Source organism: Podarcis cretensis (assembly GCF_951804945.1).
Source record: "Podarcis cretensis genome assembly, chromosome: 10".
NCBI lineage: Eukaryota > Metazoa > Chordata > Lepidosauria > Squamata > Lacertidae > Podarcis > Podarcis cretensis.
Genome location: NC_137179.1, coordinates 41192473 through 41215752, shown reverse-complemented (window position 1 = coordinate 41215752; position 23280 = coordinate 41192473). Strand labels below are relative to the sequence as shown.

The following is a 23280-nucleotide window of genomic DNA, read 5'->3' as shown; positions in this document are numbered from 1 at the left end:
CTTTTTAAGTTTGGTCCTTTTAATATCTGTTGAATAGTACACATGCAGCCAGCTTTTGGGCTGAAGCATTACTTCTGACTTGCTATTAAAATGTTTTGCCTTGTTGCATTAAAGTTTTTGCCTTGTTGCTTACAAGGACTGTATTTGGACATAGTATTTAACCCAATAAAGATTTCATTATGTCTTGGAACTTTAACTTTTAATAGTTTATTCTTGGCATTGCCTTTCCAAGTTGAGTCAGTGGTATTTCAGTGGGGATTAGCTTTTTCCAGTGTGCTTTATTTCAATGTGCTTAGCATAACTTTCATTGCACTTTTCAAAGGGAACACAAATGTTCATTAAAAATGTATAGTGTTGACGTACATATGTGATTTCCTTGATTAAAAAGTTGAGTAGAAATGGCTTGCTGAGGTAGCACTGGCAATTTAACAGACACTAGAGGTCAGTAAAGGACAATCCATTATTGTTTTCAGCCTAAGCCTCAAGTTCCTGTTAAAGAAAGGTTGAACTGCATATCGAAACCACAGCAAAGGTGTTGAAGGATCAAAGAGATTGTAAATTACATTAATATCGAGTGTTACGTTTTCACCAGTTGTTGGGAAATCATTTCATAAATTCCTTTTGTCATAGTTGTAGATGAGAATATTTGGTGTAGATTTCACATGCTTGAGAAGGAAAGAGAGAATGTTCCCTCTTCTCTCAGACCTTTGTCTATATAAAATGAAAGATGTATGAGATGTATTTTTGTATATGGAAGCATCAATCAGTTCCCCCCTTTGTAAGTTCTGTCCATTTCAAATACTTGCATTTTGTAATATTGGTAACCGTTCTTTCTATAGTCTGAGACAAAATTTTAAGTTTGATCTTCATATTTGATGGAGAGCTTTTTTTGGATTCAAAAGCACTTCCATAAAAAGAATGGGATATTCATTTTAAAATTAATAATTGGAGGCTCTTTACCTGTCCATGTGACTTTTTGTATATTCTTAATGAAAGCTAAACTGAACATTAATTCAAATAAGAACTTATTTAGCAGAGTGAAAGTTACTTTAATTGACCGTGTTTTCTAATGTCAACAAGGTATGGTAGAAGTATACGATAAAAGCAGATTATAAGCACACACTTCTCAATAATAGCAGGAATGAGCCTGGGGAAATCCACTTCCTGGAAGTCTGGTAGCAGCTCTTTCATGGAGACGAAAAGCTCAAAATGAATTCCTCTGGGCTCATTCAAGTGATATTTTCCTCCCAGAATCTAACCTAACTTGGGACCAGGATTTGTTCTCCATTCATTCTGAGGATAGGTGAATGAATGAACCAGCCAGGACAAGAGAGCTGGTGTAAGAAGGGAAGAATATGTATACAACCTAACCTTAGCTGTGAGTTCACTAGAGGGTCTTGGGCAAGCCACTGCTCTCTTAGCCTCAGCTCACCAGCTTCGATACTGGGCCTGAGTTCTAGTTCTGTTCTCTAAAGGTTTCTGAGATCTCTCTCTCACACACACACACACACCAGTTGGAACAACTGAAATATGATATTGAAATGCTGTTATTAAACATCATACTGTGCTTGAACGTAATGTTTCCCCCCAATGCATACACCCACTTCTCCTGAAATTGAAGAGGTTTAGGGAGGGAGCACCTGAGCTCAAGATCTTCTCTTTGTCATTCCTAAGGTCCTAGTAAATTACCCTTTTGGGGGAGAAATTTGCAGACCAAATACGAATTCTTAAAGACCTGTTTCCGAGTCTAGGACATTTGAATTTTAAATTACTGCATTTTGACATTATCAGGTAGTATAGTTTTACCTTGTGCTAACCTCGAGGGAGATATAAACGCTAACAGGACTATTTAAATCACAGGACCTACACTCCTCCCCCCCCCATTAATTTTATGGTTTATAGTTGCTGCCTGCAAATATGAGTATCTGCTACTTTTAAAAAGTTATTTTTGTTATCTGTGTTCTAGGTTATTGACCTGGGATCTGGAAAAGGCTACCTGAGCTCCTTCTTGTCATTGCAGTATAATCTGAAGGTTTACGGAATTGATTCCTCAAACACAAACACCCACGGAGCTAATGAAAGGAACAGGAAATTGAAGAAACACTGGAAAGCCTATCAAAGACGGGGAAGAGCAAATGTCAAAGAGCAAGTGTTGGAAGAGGCAAATGAAAGGCCACAGCAAGATAAAGGGAAATGCAAAGCAAATATCAGTGAAAAGCTCTTAAGTACTAATAACAGTCTTCAAAGTCAGGCCCAGGTGGCTGCTCCAGATTCCATTCTTTTTGAAACAGCTGATGTTTTCACAGACTCTGATAAGTGTATTACTAACAAACAGTATGAACTTCACTCGGGGGCTCAGCTGCAGCCCGAAGAGAGCAACATTCCGGAAAATGTATTCCTAAGTATTCTGCCTGCTGACGCTGTGGAAACTGACTGCTCAACCAGAAGTAATTGTAGGGAGCTCTGTGAAGAGGAGAAAGAACGAAGGAAGATGGCTTCCCTTAAAGAGAAAGCAAGCCGGTCAAAAGAAGCCAACGTATATTCTCCATTAACATCATACGTCACTGCAGAAACGGAGCTGCGAGACATTGTTGAAGATCTGGAGGTTATTTTGCTTGTTGTTATAATCCAGGTTGCTTGTGAATAAACCCATTCTGCTATTACTTTTACAGTCCTGCTAAGAGACAAGCAGACTGTGTTTCCTTGCTGGTGCCACAGAGCAAAGTCTATCCACTGTGGCCAATGTGGAGACGTATGCTACTAGCCTCTCAGCTGGTTATTAATAAAGAAAGAAAGTTCCTTTTACCAAGTCAACTGGAATAGGAGTGGTCTTTCCCTCCTATGTTCCCTCCTACGTAGAATTCCTGGTCTGGTCATCACTGTAAGGCAAATTGTGAAGTAGAACTCTGGGCTACTTAACCTCATTTTTAAAATATTTTCTGCTCCATCTTTATAACATTTTTTTTAACAGCACAGAGGAAATAGAGCATGGGATCCGTTTTATAACGACACCATTGCTATTATTTAGAAGTGCCACACTAAATGTTTCATAAGTACAGGCTTAGCTAAGTGGAGGTTTGGTTCATAAATGGAAGTTCCTTGCCATTCACATTTCCTTGATCCGTTGTTCCCTATATCTAAACATGTTCATATAGCCTCTATAAAGTCACTTTCCTTAAACTTCAGGAACATACTTTGGCTAAAAATTCCCTCTATTTAAATTTTTTTTGGCTAATTTTACAATGTCCCTGGATTATCATCTCACTTTATTAACTCATTTTATTAATTTTGAAGCTTGAAATATTTCACGTCAAGAATAGTGGCAGACAGGGGGCTGGTGTGCTGGAGCTCACCCGACCTCCTGAGAGCTAAGTGGCTGCTTTTTACAGCATACTGCCTGGGTGTAAATATATTCAGTGTGGAAACTTCTTCCCAAGAGACCTTAATAAATCCAAGAGGCCTTAATTTCTCCATTCTATTCCACCTATAGGTAGGAGAGAGCTGGAGGAATAATGCAAATGATCTTTGCCTCGTCACATACGTTGTGGGCTTAAAGATTTGCAGTGTATGACAATTCACTAATGGTGAGCTCAATTCTGAACGTGTATTATTTCTATTCTGTTCCAGGACTGTGTAATGGTGGGTCTACATACCTGTGGTGATCTTGCTCCGAGTACCCTGCGACTTTTTACTGCTAAACCTGAAATCAAGGCAGTTTGCAGTGTCGGCTGCTGTTACCATCTTCTGTCAGAGGAGCATGAAACTCAGGAAGGTACAGCAAGCCTTTTCTACCTGAGTCCTTTTTTAAAAAAACTGTTTAATTAAGAATGTCTTTGGTTTCTTTTATTGACTCATTTCTTACTGCTTTTCATTATGACTTGTGGAAGACTTACTTCTGCAGGCCCTGTGGCTTTCCTGTTTTGCCACTCTCTTTTATATTTGTAATATTTGGTCATAGGCTTATTAATACAGAATGCTTTAATGTGGTTATAAAGACAGCTGTTTTTACTTGGCTTCACTTAAAAATATGTGTTTTTGTTCATCATTATATTTCCATCCACATAACGTTTGTATCAGATTTTGCCGTTAGCAGTGTACCCATAACACCACACTGATTCATTATACAGTGGGTTGTGCATTTATGCCTTTGGAAATACTGTGGCTGTTTACAATCATAAGCCAAGTTGGGAGGAAAGCGTTGGAAGATTATGATGTCAATGTGCTTGCCACTTAAACTGGTTTAACCTCCTTAAGTATGTAAATGCACAAACAGAGAAGTTTAATGGGTTTGTAGATAACAGCACACTTGTATAATTAGAGAGCAAATAGTTTCAGAAAATTTCATTATGGGAACAGAATAATTTTATATATGTATATACCTTTCCTTAAACATGATCTGAAATAGGAAATATAAAACTTACCCAGAATTATCTTGCAGATTACTAAAAAAATAATAATGCTTCAGTATTACAGTAAAGAACGACCTTTGGCTTTAGGTTTCAGACACGTTTGCATTAGTTTAGTTCACAAGACCCATTAGTTTACCACAGTGTGCATGAGTCATAGTGAGCTTAGAGTTTATGTATTCCCCATCTCCAGTCTTCCCCTCCTGTGTGACCGGGAGGAGTTTCGAAGCTTTCGCAGCTTATCATATCATCTGGATCCAGAACTGTTGCTATGTAATCTTAACTATGGTTAGTTTCAGCCTGCCAGTTTAAGAAGTTGACTTGCTTGAAGCACAAATGTGAATACTAGAAGGGTAGTTGTGTTAGCTTCCTGTAGCAAAAAATTACGAACTTTAGCATTTCAATTTATTGTGCCATAAGCTTTTATGTCCATTGCTGATTGTACTCAGAGTAGAACCACTGATGTTTATGGACAAGACTAACTTAGTCACATTAACCCTCCAACATCCTACATGCCCTCAAAAAAAATTCTGGAGGGTTGGGGGACCCTCTGGAACAGATTTTTGGGGCACACAGGGTCGGAGAGGAAATGGGAGACAGTGCACATGTAGGAAGGGGTGATATGTCACACACCAAGATCCCAAACCATGGAGGGCTTTAAAAAGAAAAACCAGCACATTGCATTGGGATTGGAGAAGATAAAATATTGGGCTCATAATACACAGTTCTAGCTAATACTTTAGCAGCCATATTTTGTACCAGCTAAAGTTTTGGGCTCATTCTCAAAGGCAGCTCCACATCCAAGGCATTGCAGTCATCCAAACAAAGGGGACATGTCACTAGAGCCAGGTTATCTCTTATAACACAGAGGTGACTTCAGCCTCTGGTGCCACGGACAGACCATTGAGCCACCCTTAAACAACAGGCCTCCACTTTTAACCTGCTCTTGAATCGCTAGAGTTTCACATTAGATTCTAAATGCGTGGCATGTTGAAAGATTATTTGGTTATGATCCAGAGGACAGACACACACAAGCGCATTGAAATCAATTGAGCTATACATGCTCAGATTTAGATTGTGTTCCTCGTTTGGAAATTCAGTTCCGTTGACATGTAAAGGAACAGCACATTCTTTTAGAAGCATTGTTTGATATAGAACTTGAGGGGTTTTTTTATGTCTGACCCTCTTGAAATGATGAAAGAATCTACTTCTGTCTTCCGCAATATCAATCTAAAAGCAAGAGACTTTGATACCATGGCAACTCATGAAGTGCTCCAAAGGAAAGATCAAAGCACTTGATTTCATTTCCATACCATCTCTAAATATTGCTGTATGGCACATGTTTGCATTGTTTGAATCAGTTTGTGAGATATCTGAAACATGGCTGTAAAGGAAATAACAGATGTTTTTAACTAATATGTATACTGAAACATGGGGACGCAGGTGGCGCTGTGGGTTAAAGCCTCAGCGCCTAGGACTTGTCGATCGAAAGGTCGGCGGTTCGAATCCCTGCGGCGGGGTGCGCTCCCGCTGCTCGGTCCCAGCGCCTGCCAACCTAGCAGTTCGAAAGCACCTCCGGGTGCAAGTAGATAAATAGGGACCGCTTACCAGCGGGAAGGTAAACGGCGTTTCCGTGTGCGGCTCTGGCTCTGGCTCTGGCTCTGGCCAGAGCCGCGATGTCACGCTGGCCACGTGACCCGGAAGTGTCTCCAGACAGCGCTGGCCCCTGGCCTCTTAAGTGAGATGGGCACACAACCCCAGAGTCTGTCAAGACTGGCCCGTACGGGCAGGGGTACCTTTACCTTTTTATACTGAAACATTTAAAAATCATTATCTTATTAAATTTCACTATCGCTCTCTGACAGTCTGCCCCCCTCAAGTGACCAATTCAAAATACAGAGGGGTTTTATTGAAGAAGCAGTACAGAAGAAATTCAAAATTCCGGTTTCAGTCTTTTTTTTTTTTTTTTTTTTGCCCCTTGAAGCATACATTAAAATAAAGGTGTTTTTTCACGGAATACATGAACTCCAGTATTTTTATTGTGTCTTGAAAGAGTACATAGATGCTCCAACTGGAACTATCGTTGGGTGGGCTCTCTGCAATGGTTTTTTTTTTATTCATGTACTGAAAAATATCCAATGCAAATTACACTATTCTCTGGAAAACCCATATCCGTGTTTGTGGATTGTGTATAGCTATATTTGGCATCTTTATACGTGAGAGTTTTGCAAAAAGAAAAGAGAGCTTTATAGCCATCCAAAGCAAGCAGATGATCGAGGCAGCGATAAGCAGAGGAAGAGTTTGTGTTAATTGGCTAGACGTACTTTAGCTTTTAGACGTACTTTTCCCAGTAGTGATGTATGGAAGTGAGAGCTGGACCATAAAGAAGGCTGATCGCCGAAGAATTGATGCTTTTGAATTATGGTGCTGGAGGAGACTCTTGAGAGTCCCATGAACTGCAAGAAGATCAAACCTCTCCATTCTGAAGGAAATCAGCTCTGAGTGCTCACTGGAAGGACAGATCCTGAAACTGAGACTCCAATACTTTGGCCACCTCATGAGAAGAGAAGACTCCCTGGAAAAGACCCTGATGTTGGGAAAGATGGAGGGCACAAGGAGAAGGGGACGACAGAGGATGAGATGGTTGGACAGTGTTCTCGAAGCTACAAACATGAGTCTGACCAAACTGCGGGAGGCAGTGGAAGACAGGAGTGCCTGGCGTGCTCTGGTCCATGGGGTCACGAAGAGTCGGACATGACTAAACAACAACAACACTTTAGCTTACTTTACAACAGCTTCCTGGAATAAGCGTGTTTTGAGGAGTGACCTGAACAAAGTAAGGGAGTTGGTCACACTGAGTTGTCCTGAAGGACAGTTTCAAGCAGTTTTGAAGTGGGTGTGGTGGCGTATATGAAGGAGCAGGAGACCTTTGGGCAACTGAAGCATGATGCAGCTGGATGTGTGAAGGGAACAGTTGTGCTGGAACATAAAAGTAGGGAGATGGGGATGAGGCTGTGAACAATTTTGAATGAAAGAAGCTTGTGCAGGGTGTCCAAGAAGCCAGTGTGCGGATTAGAGGAGGGATGTCAACATGATCAGAACAATGCTAGAGGTGGATAATGTTGGTAACAAGAGTGCTTGATGGATGTGTGTTGGTGGAAGGTGGATTGTAGTCATAGTTATTTACCGGGGGTGGGGCGGGGACATTAAGGGTGAAGGGCGAATAATGGAAAATGTGACTCATTTTCTAACTAAAAAGTCTGAAATCCACCTACGAGTATGGCATCAAAACAGTTGCATTTCTGTTCTTCTGTAGGTATTTAATTAAATCTTAAAAGCACTACAAGATTTGTATAGACTTTCACCTCAGCTAAAAAATGAAAATACATATGAAGGCTTGTATAGTTTGGTGTCTTTATAGCTCCCAACACCATCCTTTAAAAGGATATTGCATTAGTTTTAATGCAGAACGCAATACACAAATGGTTGTAGAACATCTTTTAAAAGTGATTTTTCTATAATCTCAGAATGAATGCGGACAAATATTTCTGTGCTTCTTGGTTTTCACCGAAGTGTGATATTTAGTGCTGGTTGGTTGTGATCCCATCTTCTTATTAGTAAAACCTGTTCAAATGCACAGACCAAAAAAAATGCCGCTGATGTAATCTTCCCAGTTCTTGTTCCATTTTGAGTGACGTTCTCAGTGGTATGGTTTCACAACAGCATCCTTGACAACTCTGGACAGGGCTCAGATCGGAGAATCCTCTAGAGCAGGGTGAATCTGTCAATAAAACAACAAAACGATCTCATAACGAAATAATATAATCTGCCTCCCAAGTCCTGTAATGGTGGCTGCTCTCTGAGTATGAAATATACCCAGAGCCAAATAAATTAAAGATCTAGAGAAACCTGCTTCTAATACTTTAGAAGTAGATGTGCATAATGTTGCCATTTGGGAGCCCCAATGAAAGCAGGGTTTCACTTTCAGTACAACTTCTGTGCTGCTCAGCCATCTGTTGTATGCCTAGACTCAAGTGTTTTTAAACAACTTAAAGAAAACTAGTCCATTAGCACTTGTCATGGTATTGTTTTTAATATATTTCTGTATAGGATGTGTGTGCCATAGTGTCCCAATCCCAGTTCTCATAACTTAAATACTTAATATTTCAGCGATAAGAAGTCACCTTTTCTGTCTGAATGCGTAATTACAGTGATTAATTGCTTACACTTAGTATGCAAGATCTTCTAACAGACCTGTCATATTACTTACCCATTCATCTTTTTCATAGAAAACATTTTGTGTCTTCCAAGCATCGTTTCAAAATCTCTTTCCTTTCCCATAACTTCTCTTTATATTTGTGTATAAAGCAGCTTATTTAATGTATGCATGTGTGTGTGTGTGTGTGTGTGTGTGTGTGTGTGTATCTCAGTGCAATAAACAGAAGAAGGATGGCTAATGGGTCTTTCCTATAGGAAGGCCTGTTATAACTTTTTGTGTGGCGTGGTCTTAGCCTCTGGGTTTTGAGAATCTGTGTTTGCAGCACCAAAGTGTCCTTCTTGGGGTGTAAGCCTGGGCAATGCATATGGAGGTCCTGGGCTGCCCAGACGACCAGACCCCCCTCTTGGCATCAATGATGTGGTCCAAAGGAAAGCAGAGCAATACGTTTGGCACCAGCTTGGCTCCCAGAGTTGCTGGAAGGAGATGTACAAGGAACTATCGTACCGTCTTAGGGACTCCACTCCAGATTTGTGTAGGGTTTTACTCCTTAGCCTTTACTTTTCCCCGAAGATGTCCCACAAGGCACCAATGAGTATAGCTGCAAGACCGCAGAGGTTTAGCACCAGAGCTTTCCTTCTCTTAGATGGGCTACCTTCCCAGATTGATGAAACAGGGTGGTAACAGAAAGACTCATGAACAGTGCATGTCATATGTTCTTCTATGGCTTTCTTGACCCAATCACTGGAATTCAAATAGCCCTAAAGCTAGTCCGTGTATCTTTAGGACTTCTCTAATGTTATGTCATGAAGGTACTGTGCCATCTGGGAAGTGATGCATGCCACTCATTTGTGTTTGAGGCTGAGGTGGTGGTTGAATTTTATTAGGCCATTCTTCTTTTTCTGTAATATTTCAACAGGGATAAACTTGCTTTATTTATTTTCAAATCAAAGTCAGCAGATTATTAGGACTTCTGTCCTCCTCATGCTGTACCACATTTTACAATTATTCTTGTTTCCTTGATTATTATTTTTAAATCTTTCGGAGCATAATTACAGGCCATGATTTAGATGCAGTTAATCTCATGGATTTAATTTTTTAGTTTTCCTATTTTATCTGTAAGCCAGCTGCTTCTTGTTGTTTTTCTTGATGGTGATGGTGATGATGATGATAATACTAATACTAATACTACTAATCATCATCATCATCATACTAGCTTTCACACATATCTAACTTGGTGTTGGATTGTCACCAAAGTTCTATGTGTTTATTTTTAAACTTTTGCAGGGTTAATACTTGTTACAGTAATGACACAGTAGCACTTAACTCATAATTGGTGTGCTTTATTGTCCAACATAAAATCTACGTCTAAGTAAACAATAAAAAGGCAATAAGTTCTTCTTTCTCTGTTATCCATAAGCTGCCTTGAGTCCCTATCAGAGAGAAAGGTGGGGTATAAATAAATATGTAAGAAGACAATGACATTTTTTTTAAAGCATAGTTGAGCTTTTTTTAAAGCATAGAGAGCCAGTGTGGTGTAGTGGTTAAGAGCGGTAGTCTCGTAATCTGGGGAACCGGGTTCGCGTCTCCGCTCCTCCACATGCAGCTGCTGGGTGACCTTGGGCCAGTCACACTTCTTTGAAGTCTCTCAGCCCCACTCACCTCACAGAGTGTTTGTTGTGGGGGAGGAAGGGAAAGGAGAATGTTAGCCACTTTGAGACTCCTTAAAGGGAGTGAAAGGCAGGATATCAAATCCAAACTCCTTTTTTTCTTCTAGTTGTACACTATAAACAAGCCAAGCATGAACACAATTTTGGGTGACTATCTCCGAGGTAGTAATCTTTATAATTAAATAGCTGACATGCTGTTGGTGCCAGCCTTGTGAATTCCACTGCATATGAGTATTAGGTTCCATATCAAGTCACTCTTCACTGTTTATCTTAGGTGAAAATTATGGAGCAATCCCTGTGAATAAGTGTGTGATAAATACAGAGATTTTTCAGTGTGTTTAGCAAGCCCTGGGTAATTACCTTACACTGACAGCTGTTTCAGATTGTCAGTCAGTTATATCTCTTGGCAGGTTTGCCACCTTTTTTAGGCCTTGCCCTTAGGGTGTATTCCATTGCTTCCCTATAGTGGTTAGAAATGAAGCCTAAACATTTTGATTTTTCTTTATTCACACACATGAGATGAAAATTAAAATTGTAAATGTTTGTGGATTATGGAACTTCAATATACAAGAAAAGCAAGCGGGATGCAAGCGATCAGGAATCCTGTGCTTTTCTTGATACAATTAATATCCTATAACACCTTTATCCTCAGATTCCACCTTTGTGCTGCTTAATATTACAAACTGCAAGATGCTTTCAATCAAAAATTTTTGTTGCTCTTTCATTTATGTAAAAAGGTAGGGGTTTCTTAATTAAAATATTTATAACCCACTCTATATCAAATGGATCTCAGGTTGGGCACAACAATACATTGAAAGCAATTGTTCAATTATTGAAATGACAGCGAAACAACAAAGAACAATTTTAAAACACAGAGCAGAATTAACAATCCATAAATGCCTGAAAAAATAGCCAGGTGTTAACAATGAAAATCAAAACTGCTGCAGTATACTGGCTCTAGTTCTGAATGCATTTTGGCTTCAGACAAGCCTGTTCTGAATAGCTGCCTGTCAGTCTTCTGCTAAGTGGTTTAGTATCCCTATATATACTTCTAGGGTCAAGGTAAGTTGTATGCATTTATTGCCAAGTAGTTTTGTAGATGGGAAAGTTGTACTTCGTTAGCCACTTACCTCAAAATATCTCTACTGGAGTGCGGCAGTTCCAAAGTAAATGCTTATCTTTGTTAATAATCTTTTTTTTAAAAAAAGTCTCTCTCTCTCTCTCTCTCTCTCTCTCACACACACACACACACACACACACACTTTCCTCTGATGAAATACAGAATAAAAAAGCCTCTGGAAAATCCACTCTCTGCAGCAGGCAAAAAAACCTCTCCCTTTCCAACTTTGGAGTGGGAAGATAGGAGAAACCACATCACACTGAGCAGTTCAAGTGTGACACTTAACTATGATTTAAGCTGTGTTCACATTAACAGTTTGAAACACTGAGGTCGTTTCCTCCCCACTGCATTTCCAAGTCGCTTTCTCCCACCGCTGTTCACATCAGAGAGGGGGGCAGGGATGTCTTTGCTCCGTGATTTGTTTCCCCATATGGAACTCCCAAGTCAGTGAAGCTTTCATCCGCACACGTGCAAAACCTGCCTGAACGGCTCGCACCACAATGGAAGTGACAGTTTCCATTTTCAAAGCTAGCTGGAGGAAAAAAGCTCATCACAGAGGAGCATTTCTCTGAAAGCAACTGGATACCGATGGATTGTGCTAATGTCATGTGAACCCGGCTTAAAAAAAAAAGCAGTGATGGAAGCCTGCCGAAGCCACAGGAAACAGGAGTGTGAACACACCCTTAATGTTGCACCCACAAACCTCAGAGCTTGCACACTCCCCTTTCCTGCAAGGAGATTGGAAGCAGTTACTTCTTGTGTCTAAACTGTCCATAACATGCCCTGGGGGCCCCACGGTCCCCGGTAGGAGACAAACCTCTCTGGACATTGTCCGGTGTTACGCTCCCCTGGGATAGATATCAATCTTCATCCTGGAGCACTCAGCGACACAGGTCAGATGATCCTGTGCATGTTATTAATCAGCAGAATCTGCAATGACGACTGGAAGCGTGAATGTGAGTGTTTTTAGATTTATTTTGCCATATTTACAGGACAAATCATAATGGCTCCTCTCTTCTTCAGCAACAGACAGAGAGAGAAGAACACAGTGCAATAGCACAACATAACAGAATAGATAAGATGTAACTTCCGTCCTCAGACTTTCCCAGCTCAGGAAAGTAAACAGTGACATGTGACTTTCCAGCCACGTATCAGCAACGGAGGAGTGATTTGCTAACATAAACATGGACAAACTAATTGATCCTGGTTTCAGGAACAAAGCAAATTTCAAAATATAGTTTGCAATTCTGGCCTGTTTCCCTAAGGTAGGAGTGGCTAGCCTTTTGTGGTCAGCCGCCCCTCCAAGGGCAGCTTCCTACACTGGGCATGGTTAGTGTATAAGTGTATGTGCATGCGCACACAAACCACACATCACCATATGCTTACTATACATGCACAGTTGCACTTATACTACACATATGCCAGACATTCTGGCACACAGTGCTCTCTCGCTCTCTTTCTCACATACACACACATGCATGTGGTTTCACATACGCACAGTCAGCATTTCCCACTCCTGAGCCAGGGTGAGGTATCTGGAAACAGTGCCTTGTCTTTATGAAAGAGCAGGCAGAGGGCTTTATCTGTGATCTCAGTGCTGTGGGGTTTAGAGCCAAGATCTGTTTGCTTGCTTTCAACTGGGAAATAGAGCTTGGTGGCCCAGATGCATCCCCTGAGCGGCAGATTAGACATCCCCACCCTAAACAATAATAGCAAAGGAGCTGTGCTCTAATGGCATTGTTAGTAAGTAGTTAAGTGCACCCGAGCATATATATTTTTGAATTTTCTTCTAAATGTTCCATTAAAAATCTTTTATTTTCTTGAATGTGTACGCATCAATATATATTGAGCCAGCGCTTAGACGCTTGCCTCGTTTTCCTCCCTTCTGTGGCCAACTTATTGATTTGTCTCCAGCAGTCCCTCTCTCGCATCTGTTTATCATGAACACTCCTGTTTCTTACCCAGTCTTGCTCAGCTGCCCAATTTTTTTTCCATTTTGTGGGCCCACAAGACTCTTGCACCATGCAGTTGTACAGATAAATGTCTCATGTGAGAACCAGAGGTGATGGTGTTTAACCTTATGTAAACGGCTAATTATTAAGTTAAAAGTGGAACAGTGCCAGTTGGAGATGAAGGCTTTTGTTTTCACCAGGGCTGAAGAAGACCAAACAGAAACTCATGCCTGTGTTAGTTGTTGGCAAATGATCAGATAGATAATCACGTGTTAGCACACATCTGGGGTTTTCAAACTCCTTGATCTCATGCACATAAGTAATAGTTTCTCAATGAGGACGGCTAGTCTCCACCAAGGCTTCCTTTTTCTGTGCATGTGCAGTGAGTATGTGCTCATTGCTTAATCACCAGCAGTGCAAAGCAAATCACATAGTTCGGAGACGATGTGGAGAATACCAGCTGAAATGAGATACTTGGCAATGCACCTAATATATTAAAACTACAACCATCATTCTAGGTTAGTATGCTGAAATCTTATTATAAATTGTCTGTGCTGCACAATGTAAATGATGCACCAGGGTTGTTGTGTTTTTTTAGAGGATCCTATTACATGAGGGATTTAATTTAGAATGGAAATAATAGCTTACCTTGAGAAAATACAAGGATTTTTAGATGTAGGCCCTTAGGCTAATGGTATTCACCAGGTAAGATATCTCTCTCAAACTGCTGTTTTGCGTTGTTAAACTAGGTAGCTTTTAAAAATCCCTTTCAATGCTCTAGTGTATTCTCAACAGCCTATTTACACTGTTTCTGTATTGTTTCTCTTTCTTTTGCAGATGTCCTTCACGGAACACTGGGTTTTCCCATGAGCCGGTATTTAAAGGAAGAGGGCTGGTTCTGTGGTCGCAATGCCAGAATGGCAGCCTGTTTGGTACAGTTTCTTTCCCCACCCCCCCAAAATGTATCTACATGCAGACCTGGATTTGTCTCTTAAATATCAGGCAGTGCAGAATAACACAATTAGTGGTGTATTCATGGTCAGTTAGTGGGCCCATATGAAAATTTGGGCACAGCTTGGTTGCTTTGAGTTCAGATGAGATGTGGCACAGAGCAGAAGGTCCTGACAATTGTCTAAAGGGCAGAAATCCATGGCAGCCCCATCGCTGATTTCACTAGTCTTTGTTGGATATCACAACTAAGCATAGAAAAAATGTCTGCCTGGCTACAAAGTCAGAGTAGACTCAATCCCTTTTTAACAAGATAGCTTTACATGCAATGTTTCTTCAGTTCAAATGCACCGTCTCATGACATGGTGAGATGGCATAACATGCATTCGGATTTCTAGGGACATTTATCTTGGATGACCACTGTGTTGTGTCTTCAATCTCCCCACCATCTCCTCCTTTCTTAACCTACTAAAATTTTAATTTACGTGCTTTTGATATTCTCACAGATGCTAGCTACGAATTAAACTGGGTTAGCAGAGTTTGCCATGTGCTAAGCAGGTCTGAATATTAGAACTGCCCCCTGCTCCTGGCTGCAGTGCTAGTCCAATCCCAAGCAACATATCTTGACTTTGAACCAAATGTGCATTTGATCCTTGTGTGATCTTCTTATGAACCTCAGTCTTTGTCCCTTTCGACTTGTTAAGCCTCTGTCTCAGTTTGCATAATCCATTTAAACATATTCAGACAGATTTAGCTTCCCCTGCATCTTAGCCCGCTTTTCTCCAACAGGCTGAGGATGGTCTGCATCCCTTTTCTCCTCCTATCACTTTGCCCCACATTCTCCTCCCCCACCTTGCTACTTATCTTATTTACTGGGTGCCTAATCAGGGAAGCTATGTTTACTTCTGTTTTTCCTGTGCGCAGTGGAAAAATAATATGACAACCATGTGTAAGCAGCATGGCTGTTTTGCTTAGGCTTGTTCCTGCTTGCGAATGTAGCACTAAACCATGGTTTATCATTACGTGTGAACCAGCCCTTTGCATTTAAAGTTTTTATTCAGTGTACATGTTAATAGAAGGGATATTTCTAATTTTTTTTGTAGAATTGAATTTGTATCCCAACAGTTCTTTAAAGTCTTCTCCATTTCCATTTCATAGTTTTCAGGCATACCTGATAATCCATTACCATTTTAGGTGCATTGTAGACTAAAATGAAGTGTCCATCGAATTCAGCTTTTTAATTAAAAATGTACAGCCAAGTATCATCTCAGATATTTGCAGAAATATATTTATACGTTTCATTGTAACTGTGAATCCTGTGATTACATTCTTAAATAACATGTGATAGATGCAAGCACACACATTTCTGTCATATATTCTGTTATTCCCCCACCCCTTTAATGAAGTATGTTTATGATATGTTCAGATTGAAGAATAAATACATCAGTATTTTTCTATTTTTCTCTTTGAAGGCTCTGGAACGAGTTGCTGTTGGCCAAGTGGTGAGTAATGTTGTGTATTTAACCCTTCCAATGACAAAGCTGTTTTCTTACTTTGAATACATGACCTTGTGCTGAACTTCTCATTTGCTGGAATTGGAGAGTTAGCAAACAGCAAAGCTTGAATTGGAGGCAGATTGATATTCTGCATCAGCACCATGAAATTGCACTTTTATTGCCTGGTCTTCATGAGCAATGATAAAACATAATTTTCTCCAGTTAATTAAGAGTGATTTAAATAGCAAGAGCATACATTAAAAGTACTCTGAATGTCTTGCGTTTCATTCCTCTATCAGCCTCTTTCATTGTAGTAGCCTCACTTGAAGTCCAGAGACTACTGAATAACCGGGTTGAGGATTACAGTCTCATTGTAAACTGGTTTCTTTTCTGCCTCATGCAAATTTAAAATAAAATCTCTTTTTCCGAGTCCAAAGGTGTATCCATGGAAAATATGAAGTTAAATTGATCCTTTGATAAGCAAGAGTTCTTTCTTATCCAGCAAAAGCTTTTGACCTAATTGCAACCCGTTCTGCATTCAGTCCTCTCTTTCCAAAAGTTCATTTGGGTTAGAGTTGCATCTGATGATGCCCTTTATGAGCTTCTTCCCTCTGCGTCAGTCTTGTCCCTGCTTGCTCATTGTTGCCTGCAGTGGAGCTCTTCCCAAGTAAAGCCTTCTGTTTTGTGGAACTGTGACTTAATCTTCATCTGCTTAAAAACACGGCATGCTTTCTTAAAGAATGCATGGTAAGACAGGACAGGCCAAAAACACTTTTAAGATTTACAGATGGCTGAAAGTGCACTCTCCGTGGAACGCATTTTGTGACTCACATTTCATTATTGCGATGCGACTTATTATGGAATAGGTGTCAGTTGAGGTTGGTTTACACCGCCAGATTCTTCTATTTGCTTATATATTTGACCGTTTGGAAGTAGTAAACACAATACAGCTTGAACTCCTGGCTGCTAACTCTGATTACAGCTGCTTGGAAAAATCCCCTATCCATCATCACCACCACCTCTGCAACCTTTTGCCATGTGACTATGTATTCTTTATTGTTATCATTTATTACATATGTATCTTGCCTTCTCTCAAGGTGGTAGACAATAATACAAATGCAATAAAACAGCAATAGCATACAAGTACATACAGAGAGAGTAAGTTAAACATCAATAAAAGCAACCATTTAAAACCCACTACAGCATATTTACATATCAATTTATGGGCCAAATGTCTGTCTAAATAAAAATGTCTTTGCTGCCGGCAGAAGGTCATCAGAGACTGAGCTCGCCAGGCCTCTCTTGATAAAGAGTTCCAGAGCCGGGGAGCAGCCAATTTTGATGTTGGCAGGCTAGAAAGAAAGGCCTTTCTCAAGGATCTTAAAACCTGGGTGGGCTTGTATGGGAGATGCTGCCTTTCAGATAACCTGGTTCCAAGTCATATAAGGCTTTGAAGGTCATAACCAGCACTTTGAACTGTACCCAGAAAACACGTGCTTGTGTACATTTGTGGGGGGAAATTTGGCAATTTAAGCTGGCTCATTGCGTTTACGGAACAATGGAGACCTGCTTAGTGAAGAAATTCTATTTAGCTGGGCATCTCACAGTGTTCTTTTCTTTCAGAATCTTGCACCAGTATCTTTTCTAGTAATGTAGTCAGTGTTCCTAAACCGTTTTTTAAAGAGACTAGCATGGCTTTCCACTTTCAGTTTTTACAGTTGGGTAGCTGCCTTTATTTTCTTACAATGTATTGCTGCAAGTCCAGATTCTTCCGTAAGAATTATATATTACTGAAATCTTAGTTTATGGGCAAATATTAGAGTAACATAAAGCCAGATCGTACATCATGCAATTAATTTTCTGACATTTAACTAGAAACACAGCGGTCAGATTGAAATGGCTTCCTAACGTGGGCCAGTGAACCATCAGTGAATTTTCTCTTCAATATTAGTTATATACAACTAGAGATATAAACATGGGAAAGTATTGGGAGGATTTGCTTTGATTTATTACAAATTCTTGGTTCTGGCAAGGCACTCAATATTCTTTGTTTTCAAATCTCCATCTAAATTCCTTTTGTGGATACTTTAAATCATTACAGCGCCATTTATCATCCCTTGTGGTATATGTACACAAGCCGCATGACTGTTCAGCACACCAGATTTACAGACCAGTGTGTCCCTGCTGCAAAGCCGTTAGCCCAGTGGAGTTTACACAGGGGATAAATTTGGCCATGCTTTTTAAAGAGGTGCAAGTATTGCCTCTTCTTATGTAAACACATAGTTCATTCTTAAAGGTATGAAGCTCTTCAACACATTGCACTGTTTGTAGAAGCACAGGAGTTTCTGTGTGTATCGGGGAAAGAAGATGAAGTTGTTAGGGGGTAGAAAGCGCATTGAAAACTTGCGAAATGTTTTCCCTCTGACTTTAGAGAACCAGATTAATCCTAAATGGGTACATTTCTGCAGTAAAACCAACATAACAAATAGCATAATTTGGCCTGTGGGGCTTACTGTTTTCCTCTAGACTGCTCCTCAGCCCCATTCAGTGCTTGCTGTTTCCTGTGTTTATTTTTTCCAACAATTATGGTTACATCGTTACATTTCTAAAGAACAACGCTTTAACTTGGGAACAAGAGACATACTAGTAACACTAGGTGGAATGAACAGAAACCAGTAATTAGTTGAAGACAGCCAACTGTTTTCGTTGTTCTAGTTGCGGTGTCTGGTTCCAACTTAATGCCCTGCTGTTCTTTGATTCCTTGCAGCTGCCTACAGAATCCTTGTTTTATCGAGCTGTCCTCCAGGTTATTGTAGAAGAATTTTATGGAGTCAAAAGAAGGTAGTATGCTATAATTTCATATCGTTAAGGACGACTTTTGCCTCCTTTTTTTACTCACGGTGGTGGCAAAATCTGACAAAAATGCATGTATTGAAAGAGCAACAACTCTTTTCATAGATAGCTGACAGTATCTCTTTGTCTGTGGGTCTGTAAATCTGAATAAAGGTAAAGCGACCCCTGACCATTAGGTCCAGTTGCAGATGACTCTGGGGTTATGGCGCTCATCTCACTTTACTGGCCGAGGGAGCCGATGTACAACTTCCGGGTCATGTGGCCAGCATGAGTAAGCTGCTTCTGGCGAACCAGAGCAGCGCACGGAAACTCTGTTTGCCTTCCCGCCGGAGCGGTACCTACTTGCACTTTGACGTGCTTTCGAATTGCTAGGTTGGCAGGAGCTGGGACCGAACAACGGGAGCTCACCCTGTCGTGGGGATTTGAACCGCCAACCTTCTGATTGGCAAGCCCTAGGCTCCCACAGTGCCACCCGCACTGAATAGGACTCCACAAAGTTCAACCGTGAGCAAGTTGAACCTGTAAATTCTTTATGTTTTAATTAAGTTGATCATTCAGAAGGAACTGGTGAATTATGTGGTGTCTTGATTTTTAACAAAGCTTGGCAAACGTAGCCAAATTATTCTTGAAAATGGTTTATGTAACCGTGCTTGAAAAGCAGCTGAAGTCAAACAAAAGAGTGAATAATGATGCCATAAGCCATTATTAATCATTCATACAGTGTTTCAACTGTAGTAAATGCTTAATATTTACTGTTCAGCTTCTCAGTTGTAAGGCAAGTCATTATCATTACAAAGTGTTGAGTTTGAGAGAATAAGACTTCCCCAAGACTTTTTGTGGTTGACATAGGCATCAAACATAGGCATCACTTCTACCTGTTAATTCAAACATTTCTTGCTGGAGATACTCTGTTTAAAGCTAGTGTGGTGTAGTGGTTAAGAGCGGTAGTCTCGTAATCTGGGGAACCGGGTTCGCGTCTCCGCTCCTCCACCTGCAGCTGCTGGGTGACCTTGGGCTAGTCACACTTCTCTGAAGTCTCTCAGGCCCACTCACCTCAGAGAGTGTTTGTTGTGGGGGAGGAAGGGAAAGGAGAATGTTAGCCGCTTTGAGGGAGTGAAAGGCGGGATATCAAATCCAAACTCTTCAAATCCAAAGCTATCCACCCCCTACCTGTGCACCTTATATATTGTCTACATCGGTGTTCTTCAACCTTGGGTCATCAGATATTGTTGGACTGCAATTTATATCTCTGACCACTGACTAAGCTGGATGGGGATGATGGGCCTTGTAGTCCAAGAACATCTGGTGAACCCAAGGTTGAAGGAACACTGGTCTACATGATACAACTATGGACTGTATAATACAGTCGTACCTTGGATCCCAAATGCCTTGCAGTCAAACATTTTGGCTCCTGAATGTCCCAAACCTGGAAGTGAGTGTTCCAGTTTGCGAACATTCTTTGGAACCCAAACGTCCAATGCAGCTTCTGTAGTTTCCGATTGACTGCAGGAGCTTCCTTTAGCCAATCTGAAGCCACACCTTGGTTTTGGAAGTCGAACAGACTTCTGGAACGGATTCCGTTCAACTTCCAAGGTACCACTGTATTTGTTTAGTCGCTTAGTCGTGTCCGACCCTTCGTGACCCCATGGACCAGAGCACGCCAGACACTCCTATATAGGGCTGTATAATATCTTCTTTCTTTAACATGCAAGAATAAGTATTTTAGTTAATACAAATGCATTTGGAATCATCACTCAGTTGGTAGAACACAAGACACTGAATCTCAGGGTTGTGGGTTCGAGCCCTATATTGGGCAAAATATCCCTGCATGGCAGGGGGTTGGAGTGGATGACCCTTGTGGTCCCTTTCAGCTCTACAATTCTATTATCTATGATCTACTGGCATCCCCAGTCTTCTTTGATCTATGATCTGTATTCCCGATGAAGTTGAAAAGGAAACTTAAATAAATACAAAACAGTATTTTATGTATTTCATTATTTTGTTAGGTCATTCATGCTTTCTGTTAATGCTGTCTGTGGAATGACAATATATAGCCTTCTAATGCAAGAAGAACAAAAATATGTCCTATTTATCATTTCAGTGATCGTAATATTGGGAAAGTATATTCTAAATCATCTTCCTTCTTGGATTATGCTCGAAAAGCTTTTAAAAAGCTTGAACTCGATGAGTCAGAGGTAAGTAGCTGATTACTCAATACATGCAATTCACCTTCATAGATGACAGTTTATTTCAGTGGGTTGTTTGCTGGTGGAAGTTCTGCTGCTGAAATCTGAAAGCTTATGTTGTCTTGACAGTTGCTGAAATGCATATCTACTGTAGATTTGTATTAAGTTACACATACCTATCAGTTCCAAATTGTTGCAAGTGGAATATTTGGAAGATTTTATTCCACTCTTCCAATATAATTTCCTGTAATTGATAAAAAGCAAAAAATTACAAATCAGTGATAGTGGAATAGCAGGAATTGCATATGCCAAGAACAGTTATTATTATTATTATTATTATTATTATTATTATTATTATTATCTTCCCCACCCATCTGGCTCAGTTTCCCCAGCCAATCTGGGCGGCTTTCAACAGAACATTTAAAACAGAAGAAAACTTCAAACATTTAAAAACTTCTCTAAACAGAGAAGGATTCCTTCTCCCTCTTCAGACACAACATCCTCACTGTAAATACTAAATAGTGCTAAAGAGAATTATTTGGATTTTTTTTCTGAAATAGGGCCTTGCGTAATATACTAAGGGATTTTTCTGTATGTGTAATAAATAATATATATATGAATTCATGCATATGGTAGAAATTCCGTTTATGTCTCTATTCCCAGGGAAATGGAGACCACAGTCCTGTGCACACTTGCTAGTGAATAAGTCCCATTGAAATAAATGGGGATAGTGTCCAAATGAACATGTGTTGGATTGCACAGCACATATTCAATAGATATGCTTTGAGTAGGGTTTTTTTATTAAAAATATATATCACTAAATTAGCAATATTGGTTTTGTCAGTAAAATTTGATGTTCTCCAGAACATGTTATATTGAGAAGTTTTTTTCTCCCCACATATGTGGGAAGACTCACAGATTATTCTGTTTACTGAATTGCATTTTCAGTTTCTTGCCCTTTTTTTACATCATCTGGAACTTATTGCTACATTTATTGGATATAATGTGTGTTTGTTATTTCTGGTGTTTTCTTTTTAACAAGCTTATATTTCTAAAGAAAACCTGCAAGAGCCCTTGTTCTAATGCGTTGACACTGGTTTTACTTCAGGCAGAAATCAAGTGCCTGTGATCTAAAGATCTCTTCAGACTAAGCAATTTGGATTGAAGCCCATTTAATTTCAATAGAGGAAGTTACTTTAAAAATTGAGAATTAGTTAAAAAAGAAACTTAACACACAGAACTAGGAAGTTATTAGAAAAACGCTGTAAGCAAGACTCAAATGGATCCTGGGTCACAAATTACAAACTGTACAGCATTTCCCAGGATATGTGAACATGGTTACATAGCAAATTAACAGAAAGTAACATTTGGAAAAAAGTGGATAAGATTAGTACCTAATGATTTGCTACTTTTACATTTCTCAATAAGGAATGTCATATCTTGTCACCACTATTTACTTCTGTCCTTCAGCCTCTCTTTTTGAGAAGTTCAGACATGGATACCTATCTTACATTTTCTGTAGAAAATACAGAAGCAAAGAATTAATTCAGTTTCTGTGTAGCCTCTTACCCCCCCCCCCTTTAACACACCTTATCATTCAACAGTCCAAGCTCCTCCTTATCCTGTTTCTCTCTTCTCCTTTAGCTCAAACAGGAGTGCAGGCGCTGTCTTAAACCCTTTCCTAAAGCCTCTTTGAAGTAGCTCTCACACGTGAGCTGCTTCAAGTAACACTTTTGCACATGGCTTTAATACCCACTCAGCTGATGTGCAGGGATTAAATCCTGCTGCCTTGGCTGTGCAATCTTGTTCCCTGCTGGGAATAGGGCGGCACAGCCAAGGCAGAATTACTGTATTTTTCGCCCTATAGGACGCACTTTTTCCCCTCCAAAAGTGAAGGGGAAATGTGTGTGCGTCCTATGGGGCAAATGCAGGCTTTCGCTGAAGCCTGGAGAGCGAGAGGGGTCGGTGCGCACCGACCCCTCTTGCTCTCCAGGCTTCAGGAAGCTATCCGCAAGCCTTGGGAGCCCGGTGCGACTTCCCGCCGGGCTCCCAAGGCTTGCGGACAGCAGCCTGCTCGAAACCTGGGGAGCGCAGCGGAGCGCACCCTGGGCTTCGGGCAGATATCTGCAAGCCTGGGGAGCCCGGCGCGACTTCCCACCGGGCTCCCTAGGCTTGCGGATAGCAGCCTGCTTCCTGAAACCTAGGTACGCCCTATAGGGCGAAAAATACGGTAAACCTTGTCTTCCCACCCACCAGCTGATTATCACTAGTGACATTGGCTGATGGGCATGGTTTGGAGAAAGTGGCCTCACAGACCACATCAGAGCCTCTGGCAGGGTTAGTCTTTGGTCTATGTTCTCCTTTAAGGTCAAGCACTTCGGCTTAGTTGTCTTGGTTCAGAGACTCTAGTTTTAGCATACAAACACATCCACT

At 40.5% G+C, this 23280-nt stretch overlaps 1 protein-coding gene across 2 annotated transcripts in view; it reads left to right on the top strand.

Annotated features, from left to right (window-relative positions):
* The window catches only part of METTL25 (methyltransferase like 25), a gene marked incomplete at its 5' end in the record, with an annotated part of 49464 nt that overhangs the window by 11906 nt on the left and 14278 nt on the right, over nt 1–23280 (top strand). The window contains 6 exons of one of the 2 annotated variants that reach the window (XM_079991833.1): nt 1967–2605; nt 3628–3772; nt 14202–14296; nt 15785–15814; nt 18576–18649; nt 20763–20856. In XM_079991833.1, coding sequence (XP_079847959.1) covers nt 1967–2605; nt 3628–3772; nt 14202–14296; nt 15785–15814; nt 18576–18649; nt 20763–20856 — 1077 coding nt within the window. The remainder of the gene's footprint in view (nt 1–1966; nt 2606–3627; nt 3773–14201; nt 14297–15784; nt 15815–18575; nt 18650–20762; nt 20857–23280) is intronic. The other variant, XM_079991834.1, reaches the window with a different exon arrangement.